At 41.2% G+C, this 24,975-nt stretch overlaps 1 protein-coding gene across 1 annotated transcript in view; it reads right to left on the reverse strand.

Annotated features, from left to right (window-relative positions):
- maml3 (mastermind-like transcriptional coactivator 3) overlaps window positions 1-24,975 on the reverse strand; it is a 110,241-nt gene that overhangs the window by 33,440 nt on the left and 51,826 nt on the right. The window contains exon 2 of the mRNA XM_057330971.1: window positions 11,739-13,319. Coding sequence (XP_057186954.1) covers window positions 11,739-13,319 — 1,581 coding nt within the window. The remainder of the gene's footprint in view (window positions 1-11,738; window positions 13,320-24,975) is intronic.

The raw sequence follows: 24,975 nt of genomic DNA on the forward strand, positions 1-24,975 counted from the left end.
TATTAGATATTATTTATTATAATGATCTTGCTTGGTCTATAAACACCATGCACTGTGCTGTGTTTTACCTTTCTGTGTTTATCTTATTTGCTCCTGTAAAGCTGCTTTGGAACAATGCACATTGTGAAAAGCGCTATATAAATAAAATTGAATTGAACTGAATTTTAACATAAATTAAATTAAATATAAAAAGTTATATTATTATAGACACTAGCGAAGGTAACTGGGGATCAGGCGCACGCGCGTCCGATGAAACGGTCTATAACACTTAGAAATTGTAATCCTAATTCTAAACATTATATTTGCATATAGTGTTTATTATAAACATTATAGGACATAAAGCCTTTGCGAAGACTCCCCTATGTAATAGATACGCATGTCATTAGATAAACCTGCTGATTCATCTTTAAAGAGCTAGTGTAAAAAACAGTGGCACATAGACTTGTACAAACTGTCCATCACTGTTAATCTTGAACAAACTAACTCGCAAGTGCCATTGAGTCTTGGTGTTGACAGATTTTATCTAGTCACTCTCCAGGTATGCATGCGCTGAAGATGTTCACAGTTTTAAATCGCCTACACACATAAACATCAGACACGCACGATTTACTTTCAACACGGAAATATACTTGATCTGTCTGTCAACACGAGTGACCTAGTGTCCCAGTCAGTCAATGACTTCACCGGGAGTGATTTTTGTATGCAGACACTTAAGAAAACCAAATAGGCTAACTTTAAACGTCAAACATAACGTCCAACTATCTAAAACAAATTCGATTGAGTCTAAGACGTAAGCAAATATTTAACAGTTGGAATGCTTATTTCTTGGTTAGAGAGTCGGACTCGTGACCAGAAGGTTGCCGGTTCGATTCCCAGGGACGGTGGGTAACGACTGAGGTGCCCTTGAGCAAGGCACCTTACCCCTACTTGCTCCCCGGGCGCTGCAGTGATAGCTGCCCACTGCTCCGGGTGTACGTGTGTTCACCACTTGCTGTGCGTGTGTTCACTACTCTCTGGATGGGTTAAAAGCAGAGGTCACATTTCGGGTATGGGTCATCATATCTGACTAATAGGTCACTTTCACACTTTCACTTTCACTTTTTCTAAACTACCCATCAAACCACACCCACAGGATTGTGGGATATCATAGACAGGGAAGGATAAGTGCTGCCTTCCAAAACTGACCATAAAAGCTCCTTTGCAGACGGTATGTTATGCAAAAATCGAGCTTGGACATGCCTTGATGCCTTCCTACCTCCATATTCAGCCTGAGACGGCAGCAGTTTGCCAGAGTCATAATAAGAACCAAAGAAGCAAATTAAGTCACTCTCCAAATAAAGCACAAGTGGGGGGTCAAATAAAGAGCTAATTCAATTATAAAACACAGTTTACTCTAAATGGTAAGTTGACACAGTATGCACGTTCACTTTTATTGCCAAGTTTTTAAGCTGACATATTAAAGGTGCCGTTCCCTGTGATGCCAATTTTCTAACTTTAGTTAGTGTGTATCGTTGCTGTTAGAGCATAAATAATATCTGCAAAATGATAAAGCTCAAAGTTCAATGCCAAGCGAGATATTGTCTTTAACAGAATTCGCTTTTCAAGGACTACAGAGAATGGCTGGAATCGGACTACAGACCTTTACTTCCCGGGAAAATGATGCCACTATTCCGAGTTTTTGAATAACCTCCGTCCAACGGAATACGCCAAAAAAGGGGGACGAGGCCTTCCTTAGAAAAGAGGAAGAGCCGCTAGAGTAGTGTTTGGTTATCAGAGATTGTAAACATTTAACTGAGCTACGCGCTTAATTACTTTCACTTTCATCACAGTCCTACAGCTGGTAATAAGAATTCAGCTACACACATTCTAAGATAACCAACGGTCAAATAACAGCTTCCATGACTTTAACATCGGCTGTGAAAGCTGTTTTGTGTAATACACTGATATTGTGTGTGTGTGCGCATGCCTCTAAAACACTTCTATGAAACATCCTTTGAAGTCCTGCTTGCAAATGTCTCCTGTTCAATCTGCTTGTTTTATTATCCAACTTAACCAAACTAATGCTTCTGTTATTAGTGTAAATTAATATAATCGGTCTGACGCCAATCGTTCCGGTGTCATTTCCCTCGCCATAGTCTCAAAATTGCGAATCAAAGATTGCCGTTTGCACATGCACTAGCAGACCTCCGTTACACTTCGATCGATATGCATGTGTTTAACTGATGAAGTGAAGTTGACGCCATTGTTGCTGTTTATTGCTAAAGGCCAAAGCTTATGAATACACGTGCACTGAGAGGGGGACCGACCAATAACAACAGCCTGAGAAGCAGAAGCTCACTGATATGGTATGGGTGGGACATCTCAGACATACGCTCTAACTGGGAAACCAATCACGACAGACCTGGTCAGCTTTACCAATCAGAACGTTTCGGAAGGAGGGACTTTACAGAAACCGGAAAAAATCCAATCATTTAGTGAGAAGAGGGACATCGGTGAAAAACAGACTTGAAATATGCAAAATATAAAGCGTTTTTTGAAACTAGAAACATGAACATCCATTGTTAAACACCCAAAAAACAATCAAAGCTTTGAAAACAGCCAAAGAATGGCTCCTTTTAATCCATATGCACATTGTGCAGTGTATAGTTTATCACCACTTTTTAGCATCTTAAGCTTTTAAGTTTCCTTATGGCAATTGAATTTAAATCTGTTTAAATGGATAAAATTTTGAATGTAGATTTGATTCATATGTATTAAATGTGCAGTTATACAACAATAGTTAAATCTAGTATTCTTGTATTACATAAAAAATAGCAAGTCACTCTGCAGGCCACTGCTGCAAAATGCCAAATCTCAAAAAAATTCGAATCAAATCTCCCGCCAAGCCTTCTTCTCCGATCCAAGATTTCAGGTCACTTCTGAAAAACTGAAGCCGTCTTGTTTTCAGAATCAGACATGCATTCTACCATACTCTATTGCTGTAGTGTACAGTAAATATAAAGTGCAGGTCAAAAACATCCTACACGTTTGTGAACGAGTGTTTAAGTTTACAGCCAAGTGTGCGACACTTTCTCTAGTGCGCTTTTGAAGTGTGTGTGTTCGATCAGGTAGAGTAGAGCGCCATAGCTCTCGGTCTCTCTGCAGTGTGGATCAGGTAGCAGGGTTGCTTGGATTATGCTCTTTTAAGTAGGGATTAACCATGTTTCAGCGTTCAAGGCAAATTGCTCTGAGAAGGCATCTCTGGCTACAAAAAAGTTAAATTCTGCACCTAATCCTTTTCAAAGCTCCTTAACTCGCTCTCTCTCCCCTTCCATCGCACTCTCTCGACCTGTCAGCGAGCATTTTGAGAGCTGCCGCCTTTTTAAGACAATTCGCCCACCCTCCCTTCGACTTTCTTTTGGGAGGTGACGGTTCGGAGTGCCTTTCGGAAAGATAAGACGGCTCGCGTCGGCACGAATGACGCGTCGCTATTACGCTAAATATAAAATAATGACATGCCCGCTCGACTGGCAGATGTATAATGCCTCAATGCATTTTCCTACATGGAAGGAGAGGGAGCTGACACAACATTCTGACAAAAGTTCTTTTAATGCTTTACTATTAAAATGAAGTCAACGTGTCACTCGGCGGAGCAAAGTACGCCTCTGCCGTGCGGCGGTTCGCTTTAGTTCAAGGTGTGAAATGGTGAAGGTCTTTCAGGAGAGAGCGGAGCAGCTTGTGTTGATACTGCGTGCGTGTGTGCGCGTGCAATTCGAGTGTCATATCCATGACTTTGCCATATGGAAAGAGGCAGCTGTCGGTCTTTTTTGTGTATGAGAGGGTGTGCGACCCAGGTGTTCCTCTCTCTTTAACTTCCTGTTTCTCTGCTTCGGTTGTGTGGGAAAACAAGCAGTAAAGCCTGAGGAATGAGGATAGTGGTTGAGCTCATGTTAGTTCTTGGAGATGAGCAGTTTGTGTAAGAGTAGTATGGTTCAGTATGACTTATTAAACTACATTAGAGGTGCTGTGTGTAATAGTAAGGAGGATCTATTGACAGAAATGAAATATAATATACATAACTATCTTCAGAGGTGCATGAAGACCTTACATAATGAAGTGTTATGATTATAACCTTAGAAAGAGCTATTTCTATCTACATACACCACGGGTCCACTTGCATGGAATTCGCCATGTTGTTTCTACAGTAGCCCTAAACGGACAAACTGCGCTACAGAGCGTGTTTCGTAAATACGTTATCTCCTATGGCAAAGAAGCGAAATCGCGACAACATCTTTGTCCTGTGTCAGCCTCTGTAGTGCTTCAAAAAGGAGGGGTGGAGTCAGCCATTGGTTGCAATTCGCATCCTCATTGCTCCTTTATATGACCCTGCTTGCCTTAAGACTTAAAGGGATAGTCCTACTAAAAATGATTTGCTTTCTTCTGCAGAAGACGAAACAAGATATTTTGAAGAATGTTGACAACCAAACACTGCACCCAATTGACTGCTGTTGTATGGACACAAAACCACCAAATCATGTCTCAAAATATCTTCTTTTGTGTTTTACAAAAAAGTCATATACAGGATTTGACTAACATGAGGATGAATAAATGCTAACAGAATTTAGATTTTAGGTTGAACCACCCCATCTATCAGATATCAGGGCTCGACAAAGGACTGCCCAATGGCCCGGGGCCAGCATGGGAGATCCTCGGGCCAGTTGAGAGAACTGTCACTTGCTCGATCGGGCCAGTGCTGTATCGTCATGGAAAATTATAATTTGTACGTTTTTAAGACTTGCCTATTTAAATATTCCCAAGAAGATGCAAAAGAGGACTGGATTCGGTTCTCACGTGCTGTTTGAGATATGCGCGCAACCGGAATGCCGTTCTCTTTCACGTCTTCTTACTCTTAATCTGACATATCGACACAAAATTATGCCAAAATGCCTATATTACCAAGTATCCTTGTAAAAAGTAATCAATTATGTCTAACGGGAACAAAACGCATGTGGAAACAAAACACGTATGTTACATTATATTAGATCCCTGCTTCTCTTAAAGGGGCATAATAAACGTCTCAGTTTTGTTCATCAAACAACAAAGAACGGAGACAAAAAACACTCAGTGCTCTTCACTGATTAAATTATAACTTTAGTAAGGTTAAATCAATATTATATTTAATACAGTGAAGACTACAAAGTATTTACATTATTTAATTTCTGTACCTGATAAATACTATTATTAGACCAAACTAACTCCATGAACTCCATTTTTTAAATTTTTCAAAAATCACGTTTTTTATTACGTTACCATGTTTTTATTGTTTTATTGTGTCAGTTAGCTGTATTTTTTGAGTTATTATGGCTCAACTGCAGTTTGATTGATATTAATTGGACTGCACAATAAAAAACAGGATTTTTGAATTTTTTAAAAAACGGAGTCATGTCATTTTGGAACCAAACTCTTCATTTGTATGTTTGCTTTATTACATTTATCCGTGCTATTGCACATACTTTGATTACTTTATCTCATGTGATAAAATAATTTACTAAATCTTATTTGATATACTTACTGATTAGTTGTCTTCAACAACAGTTTAAATTTTGAGTTATAGGCTAATAGTTTTTATGGTATCATACCCTTATTTATTAAGATTACATAGGTAAAAAAAAAAACTAGATATTATTTAATGCTGTTTTGTGGTGGGGCCAGTGAAAATTTTGGCAGGGCCAGTAAACATTTGAATCACTTGCCCGACTGGGCCAGTAGAAAAAATCCTTAGCGTTGAGCCCTGGATATGCAACACTAGAAAACAGTATACTTTGGTGTCGATACTAAGCCTTACTTTTGGTATCGACCTTACCTGTGTGGGTATGTTTTAGGGCACAGAGACGTATGCGCAGAGGAAAAAGCTCCCTACTGCTAGCCTACAGCAACAGTAAAGACACTAAAGATTAATACCATCTTTTGCTTACATTGTGTCAACATTACTATTAACACACATACACTGCGGATATAGACAAACACACATGTGCAAGCTCATACACACGCTAAACTCCCACCTTTCCTATCTCGAGACTGCCATTGATTTCGGAAGTAAAGCGCTATGAGCCATGGTATCTATGGCAACATAGAGTGGCTGAGGCAGCCAAAGTTTCTCTCTCTCTCTCACTGGTGAGGTATCCTCACTGGAGGAGGTGAGAGCAGAGCTTGGGAAGGAAAGAGAGAGAGTAAAATCATTCTTATTCTGCGCTACAGGCCAGAGTTGGCTTCATAGCAGACTGGAAGCAACGGCATCCCGGTCCCTGCATACTAAACAGAACTCTGCCGTCCGTGCGTACACAGATACACACGCTCACAAGAAACGTGACTGCTGTTTTCATATCCAGACAATTTTAGAAACAACATTCGTACATACAAACACGACCACAAATCACGTATGTCTCAGCACGAATTACACACAAGACAGGCAGACGTCCACTGCAGATCTCACTTTTCCTGGACACCATATGCCCCCAACACACACGCACCTCCTTCCTGGCCTATGCACTTACAACCCCCCCCCACACTCTCTACCCATCTCTCTCTCTTTCTCTCTCTCTGCTGCTGCCATGATCCATGTGGTCTCTCCATCTGTTAGTGTGAGCGTGTGGACAAAGAGAAGAGTGCAGCAGGAGCGGTGCTCACAGACTGCAGTCACACCATCGGATGATGCACAGCACAGTGCGATACAACCAGCTCACACCTGCAGCTTAAGACTCATTCACTGCTGGTCTGCATATGCACTGTAACATGCTATCACAGTCTAGCACACTGACCTAATGTGATAGTCCATTTGGGAAAGGAATAATTAACACATGGCTTTATGGCTTTTGAAAACCTGCGTGGTGTTTTTTGCTCTTTTCACCCCTTAAAGACTAAAGCACCAATATGCTCAAATTGAATGTGGACGAGGATTTTACCAATAGCAAACCAGCCATTTGCAAACATAAGCCAATTCATGTTTTAAAAAAATAATGCAAAATAAGAACTACAGCAATCAACTTAATTGATGCTTATCTTTTACTTGCATCTGTTTTTGACTTCCACAACGACAATGCACAATTAAATTAATAATTTTGTAGCTCTTTCGAAGTAAAATTTTGAGTGTGTTCTATTGACCCAATATAAAAAAAATAATGAAAAAGTATCCTAAACTAGCACACAATTTCTAAAAATATCTTCTTTTGTGTTCCAACATGACAGTAAATAAATGCCAAAATTTCTTTAACACTACGCTATCAATGCGACAAGAGCGCACGTAGCATTAGCCCCAAAACTGCCACTATGTCCTCTATACTGTTTCTTTAAGCTCATTCACGGCTGTGTCAATATAGTTCAGCACAGAGATGTTGACTAGAGGCCCCCTGTGAATACTCAATGGATAAACATACATCATTACGGGACGTCAAGTGGAGAAAATATTGTTACAACAGGGAATTGTGTGTGTGTTGACAAACTCTCTACACAACTACTTGCTAAAACAACACGACGATCACCGTATCAAGCCTCTTTCCTTGTTGACACGCACAAACCCCTTTGTTTAGGCAGCACAGTCGGTCTGTGGTGGTTTTGTCTGGTGTCTGTGTTGTCAAGGATACAACGAGTGCGGTGTGCTTCAGCCCCCACCTCTCCCCTCCTGTCTTCACTCCTGCAGGATCTGAGAGAGCGGCTCTGCTCGATCCCTGATGTAAGCGCCAAGTATCTGATGGGGGGTGTTTGAAGGAAAGCAATACCTCTCTTTCCTGTGAATAAAGAGCGGTGGGGGAAGGGGGCAGTAGTAGAGCAGTGGGGTGGACTTTTTATGATTTCTCTGAATTCTCACTGTGTTTGAGGTTTATTTCACAAGACCCTGCACTTCCATGACACATGAAGAAATACAGGGACCATAGAGAGAAAACTGGATATAAGTATCAGAGTACGGCTGTCATTATAAACCTATAAGACTGGAATGATAAAGATATATAATATATAACTTACTGAATATGCTACATCAATATGAGCAAAAACGACACGTCTAATGAGAGTACTTCCAAATAGAATTGATCATAGTTAGGGTACATACCCAGATTGCAAAGATAGTGTAATTGATTTAATGTTGAATAAATGTTATATTGGTTATTCTCAACGTTGATTCAAAATTAAAGCAATTATCTTTGCTATCTGGGTAACCCAAAGTGTTATACTTAGGCACATAACTAGAACTGAAGTATTACAACTTGGGGGTGGAAGCTTCCCTGATAGCACACATACATCTGGGAAACGTGTATTTGATGTCTGCATTTACATCTGCAAGATGTATTTTTTATTGTTTGCTCATTTGCAACACGTCTCTGAGATGTTTCTTGTCTTATGTCATATTGACGTCTAAGATTCATGTAAGATGTTTGTGAATCAGAATGTATGCAAAACTGCCCTTTAAAAAACAATTATCAGATGTTTTTATTTATCATTCATAGATATTCATAGATGATTTTTTTAGATCTCCCGATCTTTAGCAGACATTTTACAGATGTACCTGTGAATCTGAGTTCTTATTTTGGCCAATATACCAAAAAAATTGCAAAAACGAATAGCATCGATTTAATCAATCGTATCATAATTGTGATACCTGGCACAGCCGATCCCCATAACATCTATGACTTTACAAACTTGCTCTACAATGACATTAGCACTACACACAAACACAGACCACCGCCCTCCCTCCCCTCTGTGATCACTCACAAATAAATTACAGCCGTCACAGCGATATGCAAAATGGCATGGAGTGACAATCAAAGCCTGACTAACAAGCTTTTAAGAACCGTGCTAAAGTTTCATAATCACGCTAATAAGATTATACAAACTTGCCCATTCTCCCACCTGTGTATGAGAGAAAAATTAACCACAAGATACACTCTAAACTACATGTGTGTTAAAGAAGCCATTGTGAGAAAGCTTATACTCAACATCTTCACCTCCCATAAGCAACCATAAATATCACTAATTGCAATTCCACCCCCATTCCAAGACTTGCCACTGACAGCATCCACCACACTTTAATCAATAACCAGATGCTATTGTCTACCTGAAACAACTAATAAGATGCTGTATTTAATGAGCATTATACAATCTTAAAAACTTGCCATTTTTCAATTCCAAATGAGTAGGGACGTAACGATTCCCTCAGCTCACGATGCGATGCGATTCACGATTTTGATCTCACGATACGATTTAATCACAATTTTTTACAGAATGAGTTTAAATGAACAACTGCCCTTTTATTATTTCTCTAATGCTGCACAATTCTTTGTAAAATAAAATATATATTTTATGTCAAATAACAAAACTAAATTACAGTTATAAAACAAATTCCAAACCAAATAAAAAATGAATAATACAAAAGTCTCTTTAATATAAACAAACCAAGACTTTATCTGTGCTTTTCCTAACTTTTACTTTTTAAAGAAATATCAGCATATCACATTGACCAAGTTTGCTGAAAAACAGCGGCCCCTGCTGTTCAAAACATGTACTGCGATTTTTATAACGTCTCGATTTGAATCGTCACATATTATAATCGATTTTCAACCGGCTCACGGAAAATCGTTACATCCCTACAAATGAGGCTTTGCACACCTAGAGCATTGAGCAGATAGAAAATGTTTAAAGTGTAATTCTGAAAGAAAACCACAAGACAGCTTTGTTGTATATATATTTTATGAACAAATTTCACTATAACTCTTGGTTTCATTACTAACTAAATACATTTGCGAAGGTGACTTATAGATTTTAATTTCCACTACAGGGAATCTTGTTGTATAACATGTTCCATATGGACAAAAAAACAGAATGTGTCAAAAATATGTCGTTTTTTGAAAAGCGAAATCAGTTGTACTGTTCGCAGCCCCTATAAACTAAGGTAAACTAAGCTAGCACCAGGACTAGCTTTTGGCTTGTAGACCATAATCTTGCAGAATCTATCCCTTACTGTTCTAATATGTGTATAACAGCATTTGACTCTAATACAGCTGGAAAGGTGGTGTGTTGCAAGGACGAAATGCAACAATTCTGATATACAGACCTCAGGCTAAACAAAAACTAGGATTAGCGATGAAGACACCAGTTGGCGTGGTCTTATTTGGATAACAACACACGAATTAGCACATGTCTGGCATAATCATATCTAATACATTTAAAGCTTGGAAAAACTCTTGGAGAAATCATGATTTGGGAAATCATGTGGAGTAAGTTATGTCACTGCATGGTATGTATAAAACAGGATTTGTCAGTAAACATGTCATTTTAACAGAGGTATAAGGCACGACTGCAGTATTTTAACATCGATAACGTGTTTTAAGGAGGTTGCAAATTTGCGAATGAGGATAAATTCCATCCACTTTCTTTCATAACCCTTTCATTGAATCTCCTGTTACACATTTTCCATTATTCATATCATCTTTTACTTAAAGCTCAACCTTCATTCTGGTTTCCCTGCATTCTCTCTTTTTCTTTCTCTCTACCTCTCTTTGCTTCTCTGCTGCATTTTCCTCAGGCTGCAAAAGAACCAGCCATCATAAATCTGCCCCTTTATTGCTTCTGAGGAAAGAGAACGAGGAAAAAAGGGCAGGGAGGGGTGAACACAAGTGATGCGGGGAGGGAAAAAAATAAGAGGTAAAGGGGTGGAGGCATATCTAATCTCAGAGCAAGAGCTACAGAGCCCAATGAACAGATGGATAAAATGAAAGGAGGAAAGAGGGTGTCTGGGAGGGGCCGAGTATGTCACCATTAATGAGAATAATTTACAGTTCAGAAGCTAACAGACTCCAGACCTCTCTGTAACGGAGACCACCACCATCACCCATCCAATAACAAAAGGGAGACTAACACTCTTCTGCCAAAGTCAAATTTCGAGTGAATAGTAAATAATGAAATGTGTGATCTGAGAATCATGCAACAGACAGCATGGCACCTCTCGTTTAATGTGGATTAAACCATTATTAGCAACTAGCAGTGATATAGCAGTGGCAAGTGAGTGGACAGTAATGGTAAATTGAAAATCCTCTCAACCTTGAAAGCAAAAAAAAAAGAGGTATCCCCATTTCCATGAAAAAGGGATTTTGTCGGCCACAGGGACATTGACAACTGGTGCATAGGCATAAATATATTGCAGCTTGTCAATTTCCTATTCCAAGAGCTAGCTGTTGCTCAGGGCAACGGCCACCATTATTGTCATACTGCACAACACGGACATCAAATACAGAATTATGAGTGAAGAGTGATCGATTCAACTCTTAGCATGTCATGCCCAATGTGTTACCATACCTCAATCTTTCTAGTAAAAACAAATTGGAGGCTTGATTTCAAATCGGTTATGTTTTTAATGTCTGACTCCACCTTCAAAGGGCAGAACTGGTTAAACTACAACGGCTACTCTTGCAATAACCCACAATAAACCTGAAAACTTGGCAAAAGCCTCAATATTAAGAAATGTAATACCATTGTGCTTGTACTGACAATATCACAAAAAGCAATATTACACACACTAACATAGACAAAGCACTCCAAGCATTGTTAGCATAGCGCTAAAACGGACTGCTCACTGTAATAACCAGTTTCTTAACACTCCCCTAAAAATTCCCAACTGTAGCTCAGCCGCATGAATCATGCCGAATGAATTTCAGATTGCACTTAGCATGTTGCTCGCCACCATATAGCACAAAAAAGCGCAAGCCTCTTACCTGTACGTGTGGCTGCATAGAGCCATACGGTAAGCCTTGACTCATCACTTTTTTTATCATCAACATCCTCTTCTGTTCCTCACTTAGATGGGCTGTCTGGTTGGGCATTGGCCCTGGAGCTTGTGGCGGTCCACCCCCCTGCCCTGCGGTGCTCTGCATGTAGGGCATCATTGGGTTTTTGGCTTGATTGGCCATGGGCGGCGTCATCCGCTGACTCATATGGTCTACACCACTGAAATGAGTCAGCGGCTTGGTGTTGCTATAGGAGAGCTGCTTATTGAGGTTGTTTTGGGCAGCCAAGTTATTAGGTTGCTGCTGCTGCTGCTGTTGCTGGTTAAGCATGTTCATGTGGTTCTGTGGGAGGTAGTTGTTCATGCTTGGTGTTTTTGGCCCCATTGTATTGGCAGTGTTAAAAGTCTGCGGGTACATCATGGGGCTATTTGGTTTATCTGGGTTAAAGGGTCCACTATACGGGCTTGTTGGTGCTCCTGCAGGTGACCAGTTCGCTGCTTGGGACTGTTGTTGGTGCTTTTGTTGGATGAGCTTGGCCCGTTGCTGCTGCTGAGCGGCCATTTGCTTCAGCTGCTCGGCAGGCGAGAGTTCAGAGGTGGGTGGAACTGGTACGGCTCCACCTGTGCCTCCTCCGCTGGGGCCCCCTGCTGTTACCTGGGTTGATCCCACAGGGCCGACACCTGGACCTGCGTTCATCATAAATCCATTCCCAGGCCTCGAGGTCTGGGTCTGAGCTTGGGTGGGCGTTTGCGGAGAACGAGCCACACAGTTAGCGGGCGATCCCGATGGCATTCCAACTGCTGGTGACTGCTGCAAAGGTTGCTGGGGCGGCGTGCCACTGGCGGCAGTCGCAAATGGGGGACCAGAAGACGACGGTCGCACCTGAGGTGACCCCATGGGCATCTGGCCACTCTGTGGTTGCTGTGTACTGCTGGGTGCCGTAGCTACAGGGTTAGGTGCTGGGTCTTGTGCAATCTGCGTTTGTTCCGTCGTGGCCCGTGTGAAGTCGCTCACCTCCTTTTTCTCCTCAAAGTCCTCGTTGAAGAGGTCGTGCATGTCATCCTCAGGCACGGTATTAGCCAGCTCATCAATCAACTCCTGCCATTCCTGGTCATTCAGATTGATGTCAGAGAATAGCTTGTTTTGATTTGAAAGCGAAGTATCCGAGGATTCGATTCCACCACCGTCGTCCAAAGGCTCCTGTTTCATGTCCTTTAGCAGGCTGAAGCCGTCATCCAAATCCAACGAACCATTAAGTTTAATATCAGGCATTCCACCGTTCTTGCCTAAATCCTCCTGTCGTCCGGTAATGTGGTTGGTGCCAACATTGCCATTGCCAGTTCCATTGTTTGATGCGGCACCGTTGTTGCCCAAGGGCAAGGTGGGCTTGATGTCCATTTGATGAAGTGGAGAAATGGGCGGGAGGCTGCCGAGCGAGTCCATTCCAGTGCATCCTTCCTTACGGAGTCTCTTTGTAGTGGGAGAGTAGCTCCCATCACTGAGGCCATTTTGGTCACCATTTAATGGAGACCGGGCACTGTCCAATTTCCTCTTCACTGTCTCCTGGAGCTGTAAGAGAAAGTGAAAGAGAGCAAACAACAGAAGGTTATTTTAGGTTTAGTTTAGAATTTAAGCAACAACATTTTTCTCTATTCTATCTTTTATATCTTATCTTATAAAGCCACCTACTTAAAAGGTTTAACCAAAGATTCTGATTATTTATTCACCAAGGAAGAATTTGTTTACCAAGGAAAAAAGAAAGTCGCACAGGTTTGAAGCTACATGCGGGCAAGTTAAGAATGACAGGAGTTTCTCATTATAAGAATAGTAAGAAATGGCATTATTCAAATAGTTCTTTACATATCAGATAAAAGGCACGTAAAAGTGGTTTCTACTCCAGGACCCCAAAATTTACATAGGTAATGTAATGCATTTTCGTTATCAAAACACTTTTGGTTTAGCACACGTTGTCAACAATCGCAACATAACTGTGGTTACAAGTAACAACAAAACACTAAAAATAAGGCATTCACCACTGAGAGCACTTTGTATTTTTCAAAGTACTTTACAGCGGATCTTTCACTGAGGTATTCATTTGACGTCAATGAGGGCAGGTATTTTGATCTACATAAACGGCCTACACCTCCCCGAATTCCGATGTTGGTTTTTCGTAATCTATGCAGGTGCTTGGGTTTAAACAGAGGTCTCATGAGAGGCACTAACAGGCTAATTTGAAACAGAAGCACGGTGCTGTGCAAGGAGGTCCTTTCAGCATGCCACTACTTTAAAGCCCACCTTAATAGCTTTATGCAAACCAACCCTTGTAATTTGATTCTGTTGTAGAAATGGAGCAGGATGGTCAACTAGTTCAACAACCAACTCATCGCATAGTCAGGCTCACTAATTAATAACATCTGGCATCACAAACATACACTTTCACTGCACTGAGAATCCCTAATACATAAAAAGTGACAAGCTTCAGTTAACACTTCGTCAACACAGAGAGTGAGCGAGCAAGAGAGAGAGTAAGAGAGCATGGAGATGAGGGAATTATAGTTGCAAAATGAACTGACAGTTGACGAAGTTTCATTGTTCACACATGGGTACGCTCTCATCCCACAATGCTCTCCTGCTTAATTTGTCCCAGGCATTAAACTGTGTATAAACGGCTCATCACAAGCTTGCGAGACACTAACACACGTGTACGTGGAGAGACAGATTAGAGATGGGAGACGAGTCATATAGCAACAACGAGCCGTTTTTCGACCTTAAAATAATCTCTCTAAAATTATTTTAGTGGTAGGACAACTCTTAACTGGACGAATTCTACTGCCGCTGCTACCTAAGGAGCCCTCTATCGGCTGAAATCACACTTGTAACTTTGGTGTGCGGGTAGGTTTCCAAGCCCCGCCCATCACCTGCTTTACAGCACACGTCACGTTTTACTGATAGCCTGGGTGAAGTCAGCCAACATCTAACAATAAGACGAAACGAGTCTCCAAACCATCACCATGGCAGAGCCAGCAAATAAAACAGAGAGGAAAAGAGAGAGTGATCAGACTCGAGCTCAAACACGAATCAATATCTGACGGACTTGCACTCGGTGAGGCGAGCTGCAAGAGGCAACGGGTTGCAAAATGGATGGAGACCTAACGTTAGCCTTCGTGCTACTGGATTTGAAAGTCTTATATGTAAAAAAAATTCTTACTGTCCTGTACTTTTGAGCGTATTAGTAATTTGGCTGTGCTCAGGTTGTTTATTGGTGCACTAAGGTTACTGGTTCACAATTTATAACCGTAAGGTAGACTAGAGATAATGTAATGTTGCCGGGTCTCAATAGCTTACATAGTATGATCGTGCCTCGTCATGAATTCAGTGTTATGCTTGTAAACGATGACTACCAAACAACAATAAATGTTTTATGTTCAAAAGTTGCTGATTCCTTAGTTTATGCACGTAGACTAATGTTATCGGTATCTATAGTTACTATCCTAGGCACTATTTCCATAACGAGTTGAATGTAAGTTATTGATTGCACCTATTACACAAAGCACAACGCCTGGTCGCGAGTGTGTTTCCGAAAATATAACTACAGAAAATTATTTGCATTGGTTACTAAACACATTCACGTCAATGCGTTGTGTTTTGGGTGACTGCAAATGTGCTATGTAGCTATGGAGCTAGCACGCTATGTGCTAACGGCTAACAACCAGCTGCTACCTCAGAATCTAGTTTAAGGTATTAGTATAGCCTAGTACAGTAGTATACCCCGCAGGAGCCAAAATAGTGCTATAGTACATGCAGTTTATGAAAGTGAGTCGTGACATGATGTAACAGCGGTTTCTGCTTAGTCAACAAATTCACGTGTATTGCGTTGCCCACGTGGAAGCTTATACAGTGACAGTATTTACGACATTGATAACAGACAATTGCGCTTATCAACCACATGGGAGAACCATCCACCAAAACGGCTAATTGTTGCTTTAAAAACCCCATTATTCTTATACAACAACACACACTGGTTCAAAAATCCCAAATAAGGGAGGGGGAGCTATTCATTTCAATTAAACAAAAATTTTCATATATTCCTGAACCAATATGTTTAACATTTTGTTGTGCCACTTTGCAGACGGTGCCTTTCTTGCTGCTATCTCACAGCATCGCGGTGGGAATGGACAACGGCAAACACTGACGCAGAGTGATAGATGCCTTCTCAGAGGTGAAGATGGAAAAGGTGAGAAGCTTTTCTCATCATCTCCCCTCATCTTTTCATTTGTGCTAATGACTCTCACAGTGAACACATTTAACGGTGCGTTAATTACAGAGGTGACGTGCGTGCGCGATGCTTTTTGTGTGTGAGCGTGCGCGTGTTAAACACAGAATGCAGACGAACCGTAAAAACATAAGTGACAAATTTTCCCCATGATACATAACAGCAGGATCCCACCCACCATCTTTGCTTATCCCAGTGGACCTTGGTGTGTGTATGTGTAAGAAATCTCACTCCGGCAAAACGATAGAGATTCTGAAAACAACCAGATTCATGGATCTTCATCCGAGCTCTCATCTGAGGCAATGCATCTACTGCCCCTCCCTCTTTGCATTCCAGCTCTCGCTCACTCACTCTCTACATGACCACAAGAACAGCAAGATCAAGATGGCAAACATGAAAGGCAAACGTTCGCTGGCTAGCTTTATGCAAAAGAAGGAGATAAGCATTATAAAATGGGTTGCAAACAAAACACTCGCTCTGTTGACATCTACCTCTGTGAATGTAACACTTTCTGGTTAGCGGTGCTGAATAGAAGCTATGCAATTTCAAATATGCACCTTGCATTCATGTTGACTGTATGTGTGGAGGGTCTCGTTTTTTTATTGTTACAGCTAATGGGGTTGTCAAGGCAACCGTTGTCATGAAACCTGTCAATATTCGTGACGTTTAGCATGCTATAAAGATGATTTGGCTGACTGTCACTTATATATAGACAGAAAGAGAGAGAGAGAGGAAAGGAGTGGAACAAGGAGTTGCGCCGCATGCTCAGTGAGATAGGGTCTAACCTTTCTAATGTTGAATAAGGCATATCGGCATGACCGCGTTGTCTTTGCAATGTGATCATTGAAGTTACATCCGGCGCATGTAGCATCCATAGGGAACAATGGCATTTTTGCTTCCGGATGCACATAGGTTTACGGTTAATAACGAGTCTAATTATTCAAACACTTTGCCATACGTTAACATTCAACAACCAAAAAGGAGAAGCACTTCAGGCTACCCGTTTCAAGGTACATCAACAAATATGAAAAAAAGCTAAGTAAACTTTTGCTCCAACTCGAGGCACTTAATAATGCTCACCCGTAGTGCTGTCGGTTCACCGAAATTTGAACGTTTTCTTACTAAACACATTGTTAATCACATGGTGAAAAGTCAATAGCAAGTAAAAAAAATAGCTAAAAAAATTATTAGAGTTCCACAAAACGTTTCACAGGCTCTTCATTAGATGTTGTTACACATTTTGTGAAAATCTATTAACATTTTTGGGAGCTTTGGTGTACCGACTTTCATACATAACAAATGTGCGCCAACATTTGGTTTTGGTCAAGCATCCATTTCAGGTTGATGTGCGTGCTTTTGTTGTATTTTGCTAGTATTCACCTCACTGCTTTTTAAATCTGCCGGCACTCACAAAGCATGTTCATGGATGACGTGCGTGCTAGACGCTACCACTACTACAGCCACGTTTTGTCATGAGACTCATTGTTCTGCCATAAGGTGAAACTGCATGGGGCATTGTGCTGGTGGTTTTGGATTTTAAATGCAAAAATCCTACACTGTGTCTTTAAGGGTGTTCACACTACAGTCTAGAGAACCAAATTCAAACCTCTTTCGGTTGACTAAAATGTAAACTGGGTTATCATGTAAACTGGGTTATCTTGCATTCACATTGAAGCAGGATTCAAAGGCAGCTAACTATGTAGGTAGTAGCAAGTCAGGCAGCCTACTACTTTTTGTCCTCTCAATGCCTCTTTAAATTCATCAATGATTTAACCAAGAATTCCCTCACTCCATTCCTTCACCTATCTGTGATTTATTCCCTCAGAGTGGCATATGATTGATATCAATAATGATTATCTTCCTGAAAAGACTCTGCATGCTAAGCGAGGCGTAATTAGGTATGTTTAGCACCAACCCCCACTCGCAGACATCTTCACCGACGTCTGGGTCGAGTGTGTGAGGGGTGCAAACTCCATAATTACTGACACGCAACCCCTACGTTAACCGCGGACAGACAGACAGTCTCGGCTAGCTAGCAGCGTTCACCTCGAAAACACCGTAACAGGATAAGAACAACCTCCCCCAGCCGTAACTAGCATGGCAGGGTTAAGAAAACACACAGCCGAGATAGAGACAGAAAAAGCGAGAAAGAGAGAAACGAGAAAGTGTGCGTGTCTGTAGAGGGGGAGGCTGATGTTTGTTTTTCTCTATTTCACCGCCTATTAAAGTGCTCAGTAGCTCACACAAACACACTCCCTCTCTCCTGCTCTCTTCACAGTCACCATGTGGGAGAGCACACGGATAAAGAGAGGGAGAGAGAAATACAAGAGGGAGGGAGGGAAAGACAGAAGAGCTCTTCAGACACTCAGTAATGCTTTCATGTGACTGGAGAGAGAGAAAGAGAGAGAGAGAGCACATTGGGGGGAGGTAACCACCAAGGTGCAGTTGTTATAGCAACCTCCTGATCCTAAAGCCCCTCCCCCCAGCTCCTGAGCTGAGTGCAGTGGACACTTCTGCCAATAATCTCCTTCTCGCCATTTCTTTCTCTAGCGGTCTCTCTCTACCTAATGTTTTCTTTGCTCTTTCTCTTCAATACGGGCGCTATACTTTTCCATCTTGCTGCATTCTCCTTTATCTTTGTTTTTGAGCGCTGCTGTTCTCGCATTTTTGTAGAAACGACTCATGTATCAACCTTTAATCACATCCGATTCTAAATGTATGCAAGACAATTCAGGTTTGGCAGCAAAAACCAAAAAAACTTGGTTTGTTTGATTTTACCATGTACCGACAGACTTGTAGTAAAAAAAGTCAATTTTTTGTGAACTGCGAGTAATCATTTACATAATTATCTAATTTGCTATCGCCTTTCCTCTGAATGTCATCGGCCATTGAAAAACCCATAAAAAGGGTTTGATTTCAAGTCTGGTCAAGGAAGACGGATCGTTCAATATTTTGTTAAAAGAGATTGATTGACTGAGGATTTCCGTGCTACTAACTAAAAGTTAATACAGTACGTACACACACAGACAGGCAGATACACACCATCAGACAACAACAACAGGTCTTGGCTGACCTCAAAACCCAAGCTCGTGTGTGGAGCGTGTGTTGGAGGCTAATCCAAATGAGTGTGTGTGTGTGTGTGTGTGTGTGTGTGTGTGTGTGTGTGTGTGTGTTTAATCCACATCATTAAACTAAACTTTTGAATGTACATCGTAAAATAAAGGCAGACCGACCTTTGACACAACAGATAACAAGGATAACCACACACACAGGCACTTATATACACCCTCCATTGTAAATATCATACAGACACATGTCTGTGGGTTGTGCGCATGTCTGTTCTTGGTCTAAACTCAAAAGACTGTGATAAACTGATCAAATCTATAGCCTTTTAATTTAAGAGGTGAAAATAAAACCAATGACCTAGTCAGGCACACACCAACTACACGTCTTTGGCACGTCACACGCACCTTTAAATTGTTTTGCGGGCTATACATGTCATGCACTTGAATCCGTTTTGCACCAAAATTTTGGAATGTTGTGGTTAGCGGATAGAAATGCATTACCTCACGCCTCCTCTCTCTCTCTCTCTCTATCTGTTCTACCTCTCTCTCCCTCTCTCCCTCTCTCTCTCTCTCTCAAGTTCCTGTCTGCGGGATACAGAGGTTTATAAATAACCCTCAGCCCAGTACAGTGTTTTGCGAGTGTGTGTGGTGCCAGCAAGATGGAAGAAGTGTGTACCGGCTAACTCTAACATAATAAGATATTAATGAGGGAGAAAAGAGAGAAGCATAAGGGGGGGGGATGGGATTGGGATTGGACGGGAGAAAGCGGCAGCAGAAGAAAGAAAGGAGGGTGGAGAACGAGGGGGCACGGAGAGTGAGCATATGAGGCTTCCGCTCGTTGAGCAACACCGCCTCCTCCTAAACGCTGCTAAATACTCGCTCACTCGCTCGCTCGCTCGCTCTCTCTCTCTCTCTCTCTCTCTCTCTCTCCTCTCCCTCCCTCACTGTTAATGGCAGCCTGTTTAAACACAGGCTGAGTGAATGTGTGTGTGTGCACTGTAGCGCCTGGGTGCATGTTAAACACAGCCCCTGAAATCCTACTCCAATCCAATAAAGCCTTCAGCAGCCCTGCCAGCAGAGACAATTACTGCACCTCACCCGGAGAGAAACTGAGAGAGAGACCTAAGAAACACAGAGAGCGAGAAAGAGAGAGAAGGAAGCATGGAGAGGGAAATAGGAAACACAAAGAGCAGTGAACTCCTCATAATAACAAACTTCTCATGATCATCTGTTCATTAGTCACATCGTCTTCTAGATAAGCAGGACTAGAGGTTTCTAGAGTTTTTTTTGCCCAGCCCATATTTCCACCTGCGCTAGAGCATAAATATGCTCAATTTATGGCTCTCACCATACCAATATTTCCATAGTCGACACAACTACAATTGAACCAAACCAAACAATTTTGGGTAACTATTTTGATTCCACCACTAAACATCCTGTGGTACTTAAAATGCCTAATTTAAAACGTCAAACAGTAATACTATATAAACATTATAAAAAAAATATTGAGGTTCAAATTTAGTGATTATTAAAGCTGCAATCCATAACATTTGTTATAGCGCCATCTCTGTTTGAAACACAAAATTGCAGGCAACTTGAACTTTTATGTATTTATCTTCTAATGGTCAAACCAAACAAATTCGGCAAAATTGTACACCTGACAGCTCAAATCATAAATCATTATTATATGCTTACTGTTGTGAACCAGAACAAGGTGCGGAGTAAACAAAAATATTTTGGTCTATTTTCAATAAAAAGTTACAGATAGCAGCTTAATGTAATGTAAATGTAAAAAAATAAGTAGGTTCATAGGCTTCATTTACACTGCAAGACCAAAAGCGCAGAAGTTCCTTACATTGATTTTGTGTGTCATATTCTTAATCATTTCGAGTCTTTCTTCACTGTGTGATAGAAGTCTGATGGTATAACTAGTTTGACTTTGAATTACACAGACACGCAAGGTCTTACACTTACGTTTTAAAGATAATGGACGCAGGGCTCTAGACTAACTTTTTGCACTGGTTGCACTGGTGCGCCTAACTTTTTTTCTTAGGTGCACCAGCACAAAAGTTAGGTGCACCCAAATTTTCGACCGCATCGCATTTAAGCGGTTTTACAAGTTCACTTTTTTTTTTAAATCGCTGTCCATATAGGCAATATTGGCTTGTAAATGATTAACTAACAATCTGGTCAACATAAAGTTCTTTATTTGAAGCACAATTCTACAAGAAAGCAGGGCTCTAGACTAACACTTGAGAGAGGTGGCACTGGTGCTACCAAGTTATTCAGTTGGTGGCACCAGCCCTTAATTTGATAGCACCAGAGTCGTGGGGTGAGGTAAGAAAAAAGAATCACTAAAACTTCATTAAAATGTGTTTAACACATTAATAAATCAATTAGAAATTAATACAAATCATTGTTTATGATTGAATTATTTTGATTATATATGTAAACTCTCTTTCAACACTTTACCATATTTAAAGCACATCTTTCTTAAAGCTACTTTCTTCCTTGTTGTGAACGACTCCTATAAGAGAACACAATTCCTTTAATATCAGTGAGTGTTTTTGGGCCCTTCCGTTGTTGTTTGATGAACATTATAAACAGATATCTTTATTATGCTGCTGCCCCTTTAAGAGCTCGCGCAATATACTGGAACACGTGTTTTGTTTCCCAACTGTTTGGTCACGAAACAAACTGAATACCTTTACAAGGTTTCTTGTTAATATGGGATTTTTTAGGTTATTTTGTGTTAATATGTCCGTTTCAGAGTAAGAAGGCGTGAAAGAGAACTCCGTTTAGTATTTTGTGCTCTGACTGTCTGGGCGCGCGCATATCTCAAACAACCCGCGAGACCTGAACGCTTTTAGTGATGAAAGCCTTTGATACACGTTTGGCTTCTATCAATAGCGACTCACAAATAAATAGTATTTAGCGTGATGTATACCGTTTTGTATGCTTTGCAGTATTGTTAGCGATCTTTATACAATAGTTCAGTGCTTAAAGTTTAAACACGTGTTTCCTGCATTAGCTTCACATGCATACAATACTGCAACACATTTCGTTATCTTTGCTGTTTTGTACCTTAGCAGGGGAAATTCTTGTATTCTGCATATTTATTTAAGTAGCAAGATTGAGCGCTTCACTCGTCTGCTCTTTCGGTCCTTCGCCTCTTACCCGTAACCCGCGAATTACGTCTTTGGGGGCGGGGCACTGATAGATAAGAGAATGGTTGAAGGAGGGGAGACGAAAATGAGTGACTGAATGCGCAGCTTGCGCAATATAACATTTCTGCGCATTAAATTTATAATACGCAAAAATTATATATTGATCAGTTTGACAGTCGCACCGGTGCGACCATTAAGAAAAACGTGTCGCACTGGCAGGAAAATTTGTCGCAAAATGAGACCATTTAGTCGCAGTCTAGCGTGTCAGAGCATTGGTTATGATTTTCGGACGGATCAGGCCTTAACTTAACATTCTTAACGAAAAAGTTGTCAATCGTTCTTTTCATCTTCTCTCATCATCCGCGGCTACATCCACTCTGTTTATCTGACGGGCCTGTAGGCTACTCACCTCTCTGTCCGACTGCAGCACAGCATTTTCAAACGTAAACACACGTACAGGAATATCTGGACCACGGCCAATCAGAGGGGGGTCCGCCCTTCACTATCTCTGGTTGGTTTAGACCACGATATGGGCCTAATGTGTCTGTTGTTGAACCACAGGGAGACTTTTGCAGAGACTTTTTTTCCCTCGAATGGCTGGTCGCACCAGTGCGACCTCAGATTTTTTTTAGTCGCACCATTGAGAAATTAGGTCGCATGTGTGACCAAATTGGTCGCACTCTAGAGCCCTGGGACGACTAAAGGCCTTTGACCTTAGTCAGAATGGATGCCAGATTTAATTTGACAGGAATGAAAATTAAGCTGTGAATGACAGACAAAGCATGGCGATGTCCCGGACTATGGTCCATTTACAAGAGTGAAGCGAGAAACCAAGAATTACATTCAAAACAACAAAAAAATCATTTTACTCCAGTACTGCAGGTGGCGCAAGTAGAGAAGGTGAAAGTATTTGGTGTGAATATGCATCGAGACAGATAGAAGCTACCTATTCAAACCAAAGCCAAAAAAATGTAACCAAATTTACTGTACATAATGACCTGAAAGAAAGCAGCCTGCAGATTTTGTAACACTTTTATAGAGTGTATAACCATGCAAGATCTTACACAACTCAACACTGTTCAAGACCAGAAAAGCCATTGCATGCAGTGCAGTAGATATTGCTTGTGGTCTATTGCCGCATGTAGTGGATTCTTAGGGTCAAAGGATTATTACCAACCTCCATCAAAGGGATTAACCAAATGAAAAGGTAGCATGGGTGGATTTTCCTTAGATTAGCCAAAATACCCTCACTTGTACTGTGTGAATGAAGGAAATGAATAAGAAGACCTATTCATCATTAACTCATCCATGCCAAAACACAGACAATACTGTGTGTAATGTGAAAACTTGTAGCTGAATGTATGCACTTATTAAATAACGGCTGTTCCACCCACAGTATCGATTTTTGACTTTTAAAGTGACTAATAATATTGAGGACAATGATAAATGCCATTCAAAATAAAGGCTTTTGTGCACAAGTTTAGTGCTTTACAACCTGACAACCTTCTTCAGAAACTTAGGCAACGTGTGTTGTACATAATGCATGTAAGCACGTCTGTGTGGCTTGTGAGTTTTATCACAGCTATATGCTAATCATGCATTAGCGTCTAATGCATAGATATCAATAACTAGACTCCTCATTCAAGCGCTCCAGGCACCCACCATCTTGGAACGGTCCACTGACATCACTCGCAGTTTGCTAGAATGCCACAACACTGCGCAGCCATGGCTGTGCATTTTAATTTCCGAAAAACTGGATACCCTTTCGTTGTTGTCAAGTGTTAGTGTAGGAAATATAATGTTTGAGTTTACACAACGACAAATATGTTTTTATAATCATACACAGTCAGCTTGCTCTTGAGTGTTAACGAACCGGCTTGGCAGGGTTGCCAGATCTGTGAAACAAAATCCTTAATCACGAGCCTAACGTCCCTAGTCCAAATAACAGAACTTAACATTCATAAATAAAATAATTTTAAGATTGACAGCTATATAACAAAATCCTTCCACTCCTAACCTGTGGATAAAACAAACCGGAGCAACAGTTACAAAGTAACCCAATTCCATGGAAAGGCCGCAGACTTGGCAACACAGACCGGCTCGCACCGTTCCAATATGGTGGACGACCTACGTATAGCAGCCCATAGAAACGGATGCTAATGCGGCATTTAGTTATTGATATCTATGGTCTAATGGCTATTTAGCACCGATGCTACAGGTTGGGGGGGGTAACAGACAGCCCACAATCGCCCTCTCACGTCATTTACCTTCATCCCACGAGGGCAGAAAATGAGAACTACCTCCCTTTACAGAGTAGTTCTTATCTTTTTGACTACTTTATAACTCGCACGTCTCCCTCTACATTTTTCAATCCAATTACCCATCTGTTTATGCAAAGTATTTCTGTTTATATCTTTCCATCCATTTTCACCATACCTCCCTCTCTCTCCAAATGCTCTTTTTTTCTGTCTGTCTCTCTATTTTTAGTGTTCCACAGCTTCCTGTTTCTGGAGCTGCACCACGGCAAGGGACGGGGGAGAGAGAGAAAATGTGGATGGGCGGAGGATGAAAGGAAGTGAGGAGAGGAGGGGCATGTGCCTGCTGTCCTCAGTCCTCTGTAAATCAAGCCGGCCATTTGCCTGTCCTTTTCCTCTCTGCACCACCTCTGTATCTCTCTCCACCTCTCCCCTCATGAGGAGATCAAGCCTTAAAGCTGGAGG

Source organism: Triplophysa rosa, linkage group LG4, assembly GCF_024868665.1.
Source record: "Triplophysa rosa linkage group LG4, Trosa_1v2, whole genome shotgun sequence".
NCBI lineage: Eukaryota > Metazoa > Chordata > Actinopteri > Cypriniformes > Nemacheilidae > Triplophysa > Triplophysa rosa.